Here is a 15368-nt window from a genome sequence, read left to right as displayed (position 1 = left end):
CGGGTCAGCACCACAGCTGCGGTGCTGTGCAGGTCCTGAGTAGCCCCCAGGAGCCAGTCCAAGAAGAAGAGACCCAGAGCTCCAAATCACGCTCTAGCCCCTCCCCCACAAGGGGCTGCAGGGCCCTGGGACTCGGCCCCACTGCTCCTTGGTGTTCAGGAAGGAAGCAGGAATAACCCGCCACAGAGAGGTCGTCACAGGAAGCGCCGAGGATCTGTAACCGAGAGCCTGTGGCCGGTGTTCGGTTTTTCAAGAGTCTACATAGTCAGGGCACCCCAAAACCAAGAAATTTACACAAAAAGTGGGGTGTTTGTCAAAAGCCCTTGAAAAGCTACGCTGGAGGGATTCTTCCCAATCCAGGGCACACGGCCATCACACGGATGAAGCCCCGCTGAAGAGCCTGCAGAGAAACGACCCAAGAGCGTCAGCCGACGCAACCAACAGCAGGGCTGCACCCCGGGAGCTTCACTTAATGGAGCAACTGAGTAGAAACCATAAAAAGAGAGTGTTTAAAGATTATAACCCAAAGAATCTAAAACATAATAAAAACCACAATGCTATGAAAAATAGGCAGATGTGACCAAAGAACCAATCAGAACTTCTATAGAATGAAAAATAAAATGATTGAAATTAAAGACTCAAAGGATGGGCTACACAGCAGATCTTCACTTAATGGAGCAATTGAGTAGCTTCACTTAATGGAGCAGTTGAGTAGAAACCATAAAAAGAGAGTGTTTAAAGATTATAACCCAAAGAATCTAAAACATAATAAAAACCACAATGCTACGAAAAAGAGGCAGATGTGACGAAAGAACCAATCAGAACTTCTATAAATGAAAAATAAAATGATTGAAATTAAAGACTCAAAGGATGGGCTACACAGCAGATCAGACACAGCTGAAGAGAGATTCAATGAACTGAAGAAGCCATCCAGAGAGCAGCTCAGGAGGCAGAGGTGGGAATACAAGAAGTCCTGAGACTGCAGGAAACCACCCACGTTCCCACCTGTATAAGAGGAATTCCAGAAAGAGAAAAGAGGGAGCGAGGGGAGAGCTGAGAGTCCTAGAGAGCCAACGGCCAAAAATGGTCCTAAAGTAACAAAGACACATATTTTTAAATTCAAAAAGCACAACTCCTGAGCAACAGGAAATATGTCCACTACTCAACAATGCAGAGTAAACCTGCAGAGCACTGAGGCAAGATCACAGAAACACCGAGAAGAGGCACAAAACCCACAGAGGGACAACGGTGCAGATGACAGCACATTCTCCCAACCACCGAAAAACGCCAAGAGACTGAAATGACATTTCCCAAGTGCTGAGAGACACGGCCGGCCATCAACCAGGAATTCTACAGTCAGCTAAACTATCACCCAAGAGTGAGGGCACAACAGCCGTTCAATGACTAACAGACTCTCATGGAAAGTACTAAAGGAAACTGAGTCCCCAGGGATGCACTGGGAGCCAAGGAAGGACAGAGAACAGGAACTGTGAGTCAAGGTGATGGAGCCATTGCTGGGTGCAGGTACCGTGCCTGGGGTTAGTGTTCTGGGGCCCTGGGTCATCAGGGAGACAACTAGTTAAATCTGCATTTGGCGCGGTCCAGTATGCCTGTTGAAGAGCGAGGGCTACCACTGCAGCCAACAGAGCTAGAAAAGAAATGTAAGGGTGATCGTGACCACCAATTGCCACAGACCGAACGTTCGTGTCTGCCCAAAATCCACCTGTGGAATCCAACCCCGGAAGCGATGGTGTTCGGAGGCGGGGCCTTTGGGAGGTGATTAGGTCATGAGGGTAGAGCCCTCGTCAACGGGACTAGCATCCTTATAAGAAGACCCCTGAGGGCTCCCTCACCCCTTCCCCACTGTGAGGACACAGCCAGAAGACAGTCATCTATGAACTAGGAAAGGGGGCCCTCAGCAGCCTCCAGAACTGCAAGAAGTAAATCTCTGTTGTTTGTAAGTCGCCCAGCCTCTGGCATTTTGCTAGCCTGACTCAACTAAAACACCAACAGAAACAAAACATGCAACTTCCAAACCAAGGGATGGGGGAGAATGAATGGGGGACTCAGTACAGACTGGGCAGGTAGTCAGCACTCAGAACGATGGCCGTGGCGACGGAGGTGGGAGAGAGCTTCCGGGGTTGGGGGGTGGAAGCAGAGGGACAGAGGCAGGCCAGTGGGCGGGGCAGAGCCCTCACAGAAGGGGCAGAGGCGGCAGGGCAGGCTGATACTGCAGGACACTGTGTGTGAGGGGTGTCAGCGTTTGTGGTTCTGGGGGAGACGCCCCACCTGCAGGGTGAGCTGAGCTCCGTCCATGCCCAGGTGCAGGTGAGTCAGGGTGGATGCCGACGCCTTCCCAACAGGCAAGGGCAGGCCCACCTCTCCTCTGAGGCCAGTTTGGCCACCCGGGAGGCGCCCTTCCCAACCATCACGAGTTCCCACTTGGCACTCCATTTCCCAGAGCAATTAGCTGCGCCCGAGCTCAGTGCTTGAAGCTGCAGGCAGGAACCCATGCCTGGGGCCCGTGCGGAGACTGGACAGGCCAGATGGGTCCTGAGGGCCTGCCTGAGTCCTCTAGGGAGCGCGATCACACCTCTTCCACCTTCACACCCATCAGCCACGCCTGAAGAGGTCTGGGGCTCACCTCTTGGTGCAGCTCTGACGGTGAGAGCGGGGGTGAGCTCCTACCCTGTCCGGGCTTCATTCGCCTCCCCTATCAGTTGGGGTGTGGACACAGCAACAAAACCCCAGCAGAAGTGGGAGCTGCATGATCTTGAGGCGAGGGAAGCAGCAGGAGGGTCTCGCCCGCTCCCTGCTGGAGGTGCCCCTGGGGGGCGGGGGCTGGGAGAGCCTGGTCACGGGCCCCCCATCGCAGGCTCTGCTTCCTCTCCCAGCACCTCGGGTCCAGCCCTGGACCTGCTTTAAGACCCCCAGCGCACTCAGCCCCACCGGGACCTCTGCGCTGGGCACAGGCCTGCCCAGAACAGGTGCTCCTGGGGCAGCATGTGTGAGCGCCACACACAGCTGCTGACGGATGGGAGCAAGGAAGGAAAGGAGGAGGGAAGGAAGAGAGGAAGGAAGGAAAGAGGGAAGGGAAAAAGGAGGGAGGGAGGAACGAGCAAATGAACAAACCCCGCCGCCGCCGAGGCTGCGAGCCAGGAGGAGGGCTGGCTCAGCGCCAGGCTCCAGCTGATAACTGAGCCGCGTGCTCACCGCTGAATTTGGGGCAGCTGGAGCCACTTGGGCACGTAGCGTCTAGTGGCAGCTTGTTAAAGATGCAGATTCCTGGGCCCTGCCTTACTGGCCGACTCTGGGTGGGGCTCAGAGCCCTCAGCTGTCCCAGCTGCAGGAGCACTGGTCATGTCAGATGGGGGTCTCTGGGCTACTCCCTGTCCTGAGCCTTGGGCCCTGCCTGCGATGGGGTGTGATCACGGCTGCGGGCAGCAGGGAGTGTTATCGTTTGTGTTCTCAAGGAAGGCGGGGGAGCTTCCCCTATCCCGGAGAACAGAAACATGCAGCCTCAGGCGGATTACCTCTCTCACTGACTCCCCTCCACAGGGCCGGGGGCTTCTGCTGGGGGCAGCTGGGTGGAGGGGCAGCTGGCTTGCAGGTCCAGGCAAGGCTCCACCTCTGCCGGCAGCACGGCAAACAGGCCCAAGCCAGGCTCCAGGCACTGCCCTTCCACCTCACAGTGCACACGGGGAAACTGAGGCCGAGCAGTGAGGGGCCAGTGCAAGTCACAAGGGCGGGGGACATGGTGGGCAATGGAACCAGGCCTCCTCTCCTTCAGGCTGGGCAGGGGGTGTGGGGTACGGGCAGGGAGCTACAGGTCTCACCTGAAGGGGTCTGTGGGGTCTTTAGCGTCACAGACGTCCGCGTGCCCGTGGCAGACGCAGCGGCCGCCGATGCTGATGTCCTTGATGCTGTAATAGTACTGCGCCGGCCCGGGTAAGTCAGCGGCCGCCCACACCTGCCCCCAGATCCCAGCCCCGAGCCCGCGTGGCCCCGCCCACACCAGCCCCCAAAGTCCCGCCTGCCTGCTCACCCTGCGGGTGACCGTGGGGTCCCGCAGCGCCTTGCCCATGAGGTGGCCCAGCAGCGTGTTGGTGCGCAGGAAGCGCAGGCGGATGTTGGTGGCTTTGGTGAAATCACGCAGCAGTGGCGAGTAGGAGAAGTTCATGGCACCTGGGCGCCCGTTCACCAGGGACACCACGATCTGCGGAGGGGCGCGGGTCAGGCATGGGCGTGGCTCCGGCAGGGACCGCCCGGACGCACCCCCTTCCCGCGCCGCCCCGCCCACCTCGCCATTCTCTAGGGGCACGATCCGCGAATACTCGGTGCTGCACATGACGTCGTCGTCCCCCGAGATGCGCTCCAGTGTCCGCGGCCCAAACCGCTCCAGGCAGTCCCTCTTGGAGGCTGCGGGAACCGCCGGAGGGTGAGGGCGCAGGGCTCCAGGGAAGCCCTCGGAGGAGGCCCGACGGCAGCGCCCGGCTGCCCTGCGTGCCCCGACTTCCCCGGGGCCTCACGGCCTCAACCGGGAGGCAGCATCAACCTCGAGGTGGGAACGCCACCCACCCGCGAGGTTTTGTTGAACACTGTGGCACTTGGGAGGACAGCGGAGCTCCTCAGGAGGGCAAGGCCAGGGCTCAGCCTGCCCCTGCCCCGAGCCCGGGTTGCCCTGCCTGTCCCTCTCTCTGCAGAGAACAAGTGTGTTCCCTGGGTGGCCCTTGCCATCCCCATCCTTGGGGGACCATTCCTGACTGTCCTTTATAGGACTGGCCGCCCCACACTCACTCTCGGGCCTTGGAGTTCGGGGGGGACACGTGTCCCAGGCCCGCCCAATCGAAGCGTCCCCATCGACATGATCTGTCAGGGTGGCACATGGAACGGCCAGCCAGTGAGGAGGGGTGCAGGGCTCCCGTGCTCTCCTGAGCGGACAGCTCAGCTGGCTGCCTTTGTCACCTCAGGAGCTACCAGAGCATAAGGCCAGTCCAGAGTGAACCTGGAGATGGCACGAGAGACTCCTGGTACCGAGGGCCCCTGGACCCAGCCGTGCCCGTTTCAGGGACACAAGCCACCGAACCCCCACCAGCCTTCGGGGACATGCACCCGACAGCCCTGACCCACGCAGAAGCCGGGTGTGAGGGCACCCTGCTGTCCGGAGACCCTGAGAGAGCATGCGTCCCATCCCAGGGGACACCCCTGGCCCCGGGAGACTCACAGGCGAAATACTGCCATGGCTGGTAGGTGTGGCCGAAGTCCGTGGACCGTTCCAGCACCCAGAGGTCTGGCCGAGGCGAGTTGGCAAACTTGATGAGCACGTAGGCCACGTGGAAAACCTGCGGGGCAGTGAGTGTATGGACGCCCCTGAGATCCCTTCCATGCCACCTGGGCCCCCCATACCTGGAGGACCAGGCCCACCTCGTGAGGCGGGGCTCACAGTGGACATCTGTGTGTTTGCCCTCAAGGGCCAGGCACACCCAGGTGAGAGGGCCAGCTGGCTCAGGGCACAGCCCCTCGCTTACTGGCCAGCCCCTGGCCACTGAGGCCTGCACCAGGACACAGAAGTGACCGGCGGAACCCAGCATTTCCGGAGGGCTCCCCTCTTGGGCCTGGGGGTGCCTTAAGGCCCAGCCCCACCCCAGGAGCTCGGAGAGCCCTGCTGTGAGGCTGCACACAGGCCTGACAGCAGCTGGAGTCAGACGGGGCACACGCGGGCAGCCTGTCTCCTGGGCCCGGGCAGTGGGGCTGGGCAAGGCCGAGGCAGGAGCTCATCCCACTGTCCCCAGAGCTCTGGTGGCCGGCCTGGGAAGATGGCCAGACAGTGTCCCAAGCTCCCAGGAGCCTGGCCTCCTCGCACAGCAGGCCAGTGAACCCCTGTCCTGGGATGGGGGGCCCCCGTCATGGCCTCACCCTGGTCACCACCCCTATCATCTTCAGAGCCAACTCAGGACCTGCCCGTTTCACCCGCTGACCGGCCTGCAAGGGCAGCCAGCATGGGGCAACCAGGGCCCAGCCTCTGCCTGCCGCTGTCAGCAGCCCCCGGCTGTCAGGAGCCCCCAGCGGGGGAAGAGACGAAAACCGGCCCTCCCAAAGCTGGCGTGGGGAAACCCTGCCAACCCAGCCCCGGCCTGCTGGGGGCGCACCTGCCCAGGGAGCGGGGAGGCTGCGCTTCCAGATGCGTCCAGAACCCCCCAGGGCCCACCTGCGGTTCTCTCCCTGGGTCCCGGCCTGACCTCACTCCCAGGGAGGGGCCCATCCCTCGTCTCTCTTCTCCTCCTGGCCAGAGGTCAGCATCCCTGGATGTCCCCGTGTCCTGTGCCCCTGGGGGCTTGGTGGGGCCCCTCCTTGGCTGACTGCCCCCCGGCCCTGCAGCCTGGCAGGTCTTAGCCTTGGGGCCCCCAGCCCCACCTGGCACAGGCCCGAGGAAAGGGCTCTGGGGCCGCTGAGAACAGCCCATGGGCTCAGGCAAAAGCACCTGCCCTGCCTGTGGCCTCGATGATGAGCCACCGAGACCCCGGAGAGGGTGGGCACGTGAGCAGAGCGCACGTCGGCTGTGCCCCCCCCACACACCTCTGGGGGTAGCACCCTGGTGCCCACCCAGCTCAGCTTGCCCTACACGGTGACCACGGGGTAGGGACTGTGGCTTCCAGACCTCAAGAGCTCTGAGGGCCAGTGAACCCCTCCCCCGCCCCAAAGCCGAAGACGGGGCCATCGTCCAGGCTGGTCTCTGTGCGTGAAGTTTGGGCTCCAAGGAGACCCGGGCAGAGCCAGTGGGAGACCCGGGCACCCGCCCTGCACACGGGCAGAGTGGGGGCCCCAGATGAGGGGCAGAGACACAGCTAGTGAGCACGCCATCCGTGGACGGCGCCTGTGCCCCCCTTGGAGACCCCCAGCTCACACCCCCATGCCAGACCTGCTCACAGGGGCACCCCCAGGTGGGCTCTGAACTGCCCACCAGCCTTGAGGGCAACGTCACGCCTCCGGCCGCCCACCGTCCCCTCAGTGGGGCCCTGCCCAGCCCAGGGGAGCAGGTTCCCTCCTGGTGTCCACTGCTCTGCACTTCTGCCCCGGACCAGCTGATCTTCAGCCAGCCAGCCAGGCCCCGAGCCTATGGCCACATGGGGCAGAGCGGGGATCCCCTCCAGGGCCGCCCAAGGCGCACAGTCACCCCCTACCCCTGGTCAGCCTGAAGCCGCTGTGACGACCCCCTCGAGGGACAGTGGAGGGAGCATGGACACCTCGTGGCCCCATCCCCCAGGAGGCCAGCCTGCTAAGAATCCAGGCGTGGCAGGGTGGGGCGGGGGGCACAGGCGCGTAAGGTCCTGGGACCCTGAGACGCCCAGTTGGAGTCCTGCCCTTCCCGGAAGGCCTGGCGTTTACAGGGAGGGGCCCAAGTCAGGCCAAGAGTGGCCTTTCCCTGGGTGTTGGGGGGGATGAGCGCCTATTCACCCACTGCCAGGCCTTGAGGTCACCTTCCCCTTTGCCCTGCCCGGTCAGGGGAGGGGCTCAAGCCTCTGGGGGGATGGACCCTACACCCGGCAGGCAATTTGGCCAACTCTCAGGCATTCCAGGGAGCCCTGGGGATCTCAGATGGCCCCTGTGCCAGGAGGGGTCTTCGTGAGAAAGGGGGGCATGGCGGCATGGGGGGCCTGGGTGTGCAGTGGACGTGGACATAGGCTGCTCTGGGGGCGGCAGCATGGCCCGCACTGAAGGCCCCCAAGGAGATTAAAGCCTCCTGCCAAGCCTCCTGGGGCCCACCCCCGCCTTTCCCTGAGCGAGGCCACCAGGCTGCACCCTCCGCTGGCCAGCTCTGTCCCTCCCCCAGGTCGACGGGCCGGTCGCATTTTTCCCAGCTGAGAGCACTTGCACAAATATTGACTCGGAGATGCTAATCGGGCAGGACACGGGCAGTATGGAAACTTCCGCCCCCAGGCCGGCACGCTGGGTGTGCTCCAAGGAAGACCCTTGCCTTCTCTCCATCTGTCCACCTGGTCATCTGGCTGTCACACAGGGGCCCCGGCCCAGGCTGGAGTGACGGGAAGGCATGCGCTCAGCTCTCCCCATCTGTCCCCAACCTGGTCCTGGTTCCCAGGGCCACACAGCCACCCTGGGCGTGACCCGGGAGCGGGAGCAGACCCCTGGCCTCCCTGGACACGGCCCTCCCCATGCCACCCCTGCCCGCTCGGCTCCACTCGGCTCCACTCGGCTGCCAACGCCGGCTGACCTTTCCCGCTGCTACAGAGTTCTGTGCAAAAGGAAAAAAAGTCTTTTAAAGCAAAAGCCAAACAAAAGCCTCCTGAGTTATTTTTAAAAATCTGGCTATTCTGGGGCAGGCACGTCTCCAGGACAGCAGCCGGACCCGCCTCTCGGCCACGGCTCCCCTGACGGCCCCCACACGCAGCCTGACCTCGGAGGGCCAGGGCTCGCCGGGAGGGGATCCGCCCCGTGGCCGCTGCCTGGCGGGGGGGTGGCAGGAGGCTGCAGAGCCCTGGGGCCAGAGCTGGGGGCCCAGGGTGGGTCCCAGGCCTCAGTGGCTAGATGGCCCTGGGTGGGCATGGGGCAGTGGGACAAACACAGCATAAGTCAGAGACCAGGGCTCAGGGTTGAGGCCCTTTCAAAATGGTGTGAAGGCTCTGAAAGTCTTGAAAGGGAAGAGGCCAGCAGAAGCTGGCAGCCACCTGGCAGGGATGCCACAGAGGCACCACCCAGAGCCACACCACACACACTGGTGCCCAGAGGCAGAGGTGTGGGGAGGGGAGCGAACATGGGCGGGGCTGGAGTCAGAAAATACAGGGAGGGCTAGAGAGGAAACCGGTGCTGCAGACCTCGTGAGGGTCTCTGTAGCCCCAGGGATGGGGGTGCAGGAGGTGACCGCTGGTCGGCAGCCTCCTGGGCTCAGACACCTACGTCCCAGGGATTGGGCTGGGGCTGGAGCACCTGGGAGCACAAGGTCATCAGGGCCAGCGCATGCCCCCTCTGCCCTGGCCCATCTCAGGGCTGGGGAGCCCCAGGCCAGGCCCTGTGCCCCTGCCTGGGGAAGGAGGGGCCCAGCCCCCAACCGCTGGGCCAGGCGGCATGAATCACCAGGCAGTGTGTGACTCAGCCCTGGCCCCGCAGGAAGCAGGGCCCCGTGCCGATTCCCGGGGACGGGCCAGGGTCCCAGGCCGTGGCTGGGCGGTGGCAGGAAGCCCCTCCTAGATGAGGCGTCCGGGCCGGCTCCCCACCCTCCTGGACCCCCCCACCCCAGACTGCTGGGCCGGCCTTCAGGGCCCTGTGTGCTGAATCCAGTTGACCCGGCACCCCCAGGTTTGGCCCTCTCTGCAGAGACCCCATCTGGAAGCCTCGATAAAGAGGAACGCCGCAGCAGGGGGGCCGGCCGGGCAGGCGTGTCTACTCAGGCCCCCAACTGGGTAAATAAGAATGGCCACCCACACGACGGGAACCTGAAAACAGGCCACATGTGGATGCAACTCCCGGAGTGGAAGAGCCACTGCTGGAAAGAAAAATAAAACGTTGAAATGTAGAGAGGGCAGGCAGAGGCCCCAGGGACCCTGACTGCGGGGCCGAGAGCCCAACACACAGGTGTGTGGAGCAGAGCAGGGGGACTTTCAGGGGCTGGGTGGGGGTGGAAGGGCTCCGACGGCTCTGTAGGAGTTCACCAGCTAGAGTGAAGGGCAAATGCCCATGTGGCCCAGCACCTCAACGGAGCTGGGCCTGGGGAGATTCAGAGACCCCCCCCCAACGATTGCCCAGGGGCTGTCTTGGGCCCCCTGCCTTGAAGGGGGGGTTTTTAGGCCCTGCCCCCACCCCATCCTCCCTACAGCCTGGCCCAGGTCAGGCCAGATGGTCAGTCCCAGGCCGCAGGAAGTGGAGTTTATTCCAAGGGGACCCCGACACCCAAACAGTTTAGTCTCAGGTGTGAGCTGTATGGCCAGAAACCAACGCCATGGCGTTTGTTTAAAAGCAGACAGAGGGGGCTTCCCTGGTGGCGCAGTGGTTAAGAATCTGCCTGCCAATGCAGGGGACACGGGTTCGAGCCCTGGTCTGGGAAGATCCCACATGCCACGGAGCCGCTGGGCCCGTGAGCCACAATTACTGAGCCTGCGTATCTGAAGCCTGTGCTCCGCAACAAGAGAGGCCACGATAGTGAGAGGCCCGCGCGCCGCGATAGTGAGAAGCCCGCACACCGCGATGAAGAGTGGCCCCCACTTGCCACAACTGGAGAAAGCCCTCGCACAGAAACAAAGACCCAACACAGCCATAAATAAATAAATTAAAAAAAAAAAAAAAAGCAGAGGACAGAAGCCTTGGGGGCCACCAGAGCCTGGGGGAGTCAGTGTGGGGTGGCGGGGGTGTCTGTGTGTGCCCAGTGTGAGCAGATGAGTGTGCCATGATGGCCAGGGGACCAAGGACGAACGGCCCCCCGACCCGGGCATGGGTGGCCCCTCCGGCCCCGCATCCTCCGAGCAAAGCGACAAGCAGAGAGAGGCAGGGTCTCGCGGTTCCCATGAGGAGAGGTGGGGCCTGTGCCGGCCCGAGGACCCTCGGTAGGGAGGCCTTCCCAGACACCCCGCCCTCTCCTCCGCGGGAGCCCAGCTCAAGGGGCCACCTCCGGCCCAGCCCCTGCACCTGTCCTGGCTGCCGGGCCCTGCAGCTAGAGCCTGGCCAGCCCAGCCACACTTCCTGCCGCTTCCCTCGAGCCACCCTGCTGACCGTCCTGGGGCACTGGCCACGTGGCCGAGTGCCCAGCTAGGTCTGGACAGCCAGGCCAGTGACCATGACCTCATAACGCAGCAGACTGGCGGGCATGCCAGGACCAGGAGGCCCGCCCGGGGAGCCCCGAGCAGGCCAGCTTGGAGGGTGCGTGGCCCAGAACCGGGGCGGGCAGGGCGGACCTGCACGGGGCATCCCGGCCACAAAACAGCCAGCACGTCCAGGGCCCTCGGCGCGGCGCCAAGGCCCCAGCAGGTGCTCTCTGCGCCCGCACCTAGAAGAGGGAACCGAGGCACAGACGGCCTGGCCCTGCCAAGCCCGGCCTCTCCTCCACACTGGCGCTGTCTCCCCAGGCGCTGCGCACACCCCCACGCGCTGGGGGGCAGCTGGCGCCCCCCTGCCTCCCCGCTGTCCCCCAGGGAGGGCAGACCCCCGACCCTGGCATTTCTAGAGTTCCCCAACCAACACTTTCTGGCCTCACACCCAACTCCCCCAGCCTACACTCCACCGCCAGCCCAGCCGGGCTCCGCATCTCACCCCCTCCACCCCCGCTGTATCCCCCAACCTGGTCTCCAGGCCACTCCCCTCCAGCCCCGGCCTCTCAGGGCTGGGACAAGGGGCCGCCCCACCCAGGGCGCAAGGAGAAAACACAGCCCAGGGTCGGTAGGCAGGAGATCTGCATTCCTCACCTGCATCTGGGGAATGAGGGCTGCGGCCCGCAGGTGAGGGGCGGGGGCTGCTGGGGAGAGCCCCTCCCCACGGCCAGGCCAGGAAGCGGGTGTCTGGAGAGGGTGGGGGACGCCCCCCAGGGCCAGCCCTAGCCCTGCCCAGCTCCTTAAGACCACCGGGCTACGTGGACGGGTGAGGCTCCGCGATGGGGAGGCTGAGGCGGGCAGGACCCAGGAGAGAAGCGAGAACCCGCTGCGCCCCCCCCGGGAGGACAGACCACTGCTGGGACGCGGACAAGTGTCCCCTCAGTCACCAGCCGTGGAGACTTCCCGCTCTGGAGAACCCCCTTCCGAGGCCAGCATCCCGCAAACCTCAGACCTACAGCTCAGTTCTCTCAGGTCTGAGGGTTCCCGGACGAGACCCACATGGCGAGCAGGGCAAGAGCAAAGGCCTAGACCTCTCTGTGCCCTTCCCGCCAGGTCTCTGCTCCTGGGGCCTGGTTCTCCATCTGCAAAATGGGGGGAAGAGGGTCCAACGGCCCTCACCCACCCTGGAACGGGGAAGGTCAGAACGGGATGAGGCGTGACCGGAAGAGAGCGCGAGCAGGCTGCCGAGGCCCCAGCACAGGCGGACGCCACAGGGACCAGGCCCCAGCCCTGCTCCACCCCCCAGGGGTGATGAGGAGCTGCACGCAGCCCTCTCTGTCCTCCCCGGGGCAGGAAGTCCTCCTGATGCCCAGGGCCAGCTGCCCCCACCGCCCCACCCCACCCCGCCCTGCTTTCCCGGGGCATCCGCTCCAGCTCCCAGAACAAAGGCCCTTGGCAGCCACTGCACTGGGAGTGCCCAGCCCCACTGCCCACTCAGCCCGCTTCCTCACAGAAGCCCCAGCCCCAGCCCAGGACCTGCGCCTCGAGCGACGGCCCAGCCCCAAAGCAAGGGAGCCCCCAGGGTTGAAGTGGCTTAGCCAGGCCCCTCCCGGTCGGCCTCTCTCCCCATCTGCCCCAGGGGTGTGCTCAGAGGGTCCCGCCCTGCCTGGGGACATCCTGTCTGAAGGCGGGGCCCAGCTGCTGCCGTCACCAGACCTGGGGGCCCCTGAGGATACAGGCCCCGGGGCCCCTATGAGGGCCAGCCGGACGAGTCGGGCCCACTCCTCCGAGACGCCTCCCACCCAGTGCTCCAGCCCGCGCCACCTCTGTCCTCCCCTACCGCCTACCCCACGTGGGGCTCCTCGGCCAATGCAGGACCTCGTCTCTGTCCCCAAGCCCCATGCGCAGGGCACCCTGAAGGGACCCAGTCGTCACACAGTGGCCAAAGGAGGAAGGGGCAACAAGCTTCTTTTCCGAAAGGGAAGGTGGTGAATGCGGAAGTCTCCCCTGAAATTCCACAGTGGCTCAGAAACATGCCCCGGAAAGAGAGCTCTCTCGCCCACAGAGCTGGAAACTGGGCCCTGCCGCTCCACCCAACTCTAAAGCACACTGGTGGGCACCCCCCATGCTCACCAGCTCCCACCCCAACCAAGGCTGGCAGCCCCCTGGCCCAACCAAGATGGGGGCTTTGGGAAGTCAGTAAAGGGGGGAAGGAAGAGAGAAGGGAGGAGGGAGGTTGAGCAGATTGAAAGAAGCGTTGGTGGATGAATGGATGTTAGGTGGATGGGCTGGTGGATGGATGAGTGGATGGGTGGGTGGGTGGCAAAAAGGAAGGAAGGATGGGGGGCAGGGAGAGAGGAAGAATGGCTAGGTGGATGGATGGGTCAATCTCCCCCACAAACTGGGCTGGAAATGGCCCAGGCCCAGTCTACAAAGTCATTTGAGTCATTTTACACTTGCGTCATTTTACAGTCGGGGAAACCGCGGCTTGGAGGAGCAGGGTGTACATGGTGAAACCCTCTCCCCGGCCCAGGCCCGGTCTACCAAGCAGACGTGCCGCGTGCCGCCTGCCTTGCTGGCCCACTTCCTACCTGTGGACACCGAGCCTCAGGGGCCATAGAGCCGGGGGAGCTGAGCGCCACCCGAGCTCCTCCTCGGCCCCATCCACTGCACCTCGGGAGGGCGCTGTGCCCACCTGCTCCGGGCCACCCTGGGGTTGTCACGGAGACCAGGCCACTGTGCCCCAGCAAGGGCCCTTGCCCTGCCCTAGTCTGGCCAGGCTTGTCCACGGGGGAGGAGGGGCGAGAAGGGCCCAGCGGCTCAGCACAAGTTCCCCCGATTGACCCTGGGGCAGGGGCAGAACCCACTTCCCCTCCCCCTCCCACGGGCACCCCCCCCACCCGTGGCAGTGCCAGAGAGAGGGGCACCCGGGGGGCACACAGGGTTGCTGAGGTCCCTCCCAGCCTCGAGGGGGAAGGAGAGCACAGATGCGGTGAAAGCCCAGTGAGCTGAAGCGAAATCGGCCCAGCCCCACCCAGACCTGGGCCAGGCAGCACCACCAGCCCTGGAGCCGCAGGCAGGGCCCGATGGGCAGCCCCTCCCAGGGCCTAACAGATAACCCATGGCCCCCCGGAAATCCCCGGCCACTTACTGGGACTCGAACCCACACCCTCACTGCCCACCTGCCCACCAGGCCAGGCCGGCAGGCTTCCGGGCTGGGGCAAGAGGCACCCAACACTGTCCCCTGAACCTGCCCGCAGGGCCCGCCCCTCCAGCCAGGCTCACAGGAGATGCTTCACCACCTCTCCTCGAATGCCCTCAGGACGACAGCGGGATGGAGGCTCAGCAAGGAGCAGAGACCCACCAGGTCACACACCGGGACCGTGGCAAAGCCGGCCTGAACTCAGGTCCCTGGACTCACGGTCTAGTGCTCCTTCCCTGGCCCCATGAACAGGGAAGCGGGTGGAGGTAAGGTCTAGCAGGATCAACCTTGTAGCCCAACTCCCAGGCAGGCCCAGAGCTGGCCGCTTCTGGGCTTGGCCTCATCTACCTCCCCCTCCCCCACCCCATCCAAGGAGGCATCAGGACTGTTGGCCCATTTCACAGGCCAGGATACCAAGGCCCGGCGCCTAACAATGTCACATGGGGAGTGGGACGCAGCCCAGGTCCACCAAGGGGGGGCTCGTTTGTCACTGTGAAACGCCTGGCTCCCACCCCCCACCCCTGCCTGTGCAGGGGCCTGGGCGGGCACACCTAACCCCTCGGTGGCCTTTGCAGCACAGGTATCCTAGGAATGTCCACTTCCTCTGGCCTCCTCTGCATTCCTGGAGCCCCTCCCACTCCCACCAGTGGAGCCTGGCTCCCTGCAGAGGAATTCCTCAGAGTAAACACCAGGGCTCCCAGCATTTCAGCCCCACCTCCGTGTTGTCCCCTTAGCGCCCCTCACCCTAACTCTCCACGTGACCTCTGGTAAGCCCCCCATCCGGCACCCCTCTCTCCCTGTGCACCACGAGGATGCTGAGAAAACAAACGGAAGGTGCCCAGTGCCACGCCTCAGTCCGTATGGGCCTGCCGCCAGCAGCCCGTCTGTGCCCAGCCTCTGCCCAGCCTCCCGAGCTCATTCTGGGTGGACACCTCGCCTTCTGGTCCTCGCCCCACGGTGAGCCCTTTGGCCAGGGACATAGGGGTCAGGCTGCAGCAGGCGAAAAAGGGACTCTACCTGGCCCAGGTCCAGGGTGACGTTGACCTCATTGTACTCCAGGCCGCGCGACAGTGGTGGGCTCTGCCACCAGCGCTCCGTGCCGTCAATGGCGTTGCTCACAGGGTGCGCCCTGTTGCTGTTTGCAGCCGTGCAGATGTCGCAGTACTGGCCCTGTAGGGGAGGGGGCGGTCAGATGGGACCCCTTACCCCCTCTGGTCACCCTCCCACCCCATCACACTGGCCGCACCCCCGATCTGTGGACCCTTGTGCGCCAGTCACTCATTCACCTGGCAAGTACACACTGAGAGCAAATACACATTCTCAACTTGGGATACGGTTCATGTGAGAGATGAGCACACCCATTACAGAGGAAACAGGAGAGCAAGGAGGGAGCAGGGCACCCGCTGCAGGTG

General features: G+C 63.7%; 2 protein-coding genes across 4 annotated transcripts in view; one reads left to right on the top strand and one right to left on the bottom strand.

Moving 5' to 3' along the window:
* RPS21 (ribosomal protein S21) overlaps nt 1-15368 on the top strand; it is a gene marked incomplete at its 3' end in the record, with an annotated part of 67931 nt that overhangs the window by 28317 nt on the left and 24246 nt on the right. The gene's annotated exons all lie outside the window — the stretch shown is intronic.
* Nucleotides 1-15368, bottom strand: part of LAMA5 (laminin subunit alpha 5) — a 53576-nt gene that overhangs the window by 33575 nt on the left and 4633 nt on the right. For both annotated transcript variants that reach the window (XM_082428851.1, XM_082428850.1), the window contains exons 2-6: nt 14974-15126; nt 5225-5342; nt 4301-4419; nt 4046-4216; nt 3837-3934 (exon numbers count right to left, since the gene is read on the bottom strand). In XM_082428851.1, the coding sequence (XP_082284977.1) occupies nt 3837-3934; nt 4046-4216; nt 4301-4419; nt 5225-5342; nt 14974-15126 (659 nt within the window). The remainder of the gene's footprint in view (nt 1-3836; nt 3935-4045; nt 4217-4300; nt 4420-5224; nt 5343-14973; nt 15127-15368) is intronic.

This window comes from Balaenoptera physalus (genome assembly GCF_965194825.1).
Source record: "Balaenoptera physalus genome assembly, chromosome: 16".
Taxonomy (NCBI): Eukaryota; Metazoa; Chordata; class Mammalia; order Artiodactyla; family Balaenopteridae; genus Balaenoptera; species Balaenoptera physalus.
This window is presented reverse-complemented; position numbering and strand designations above follow the sequence as displayed.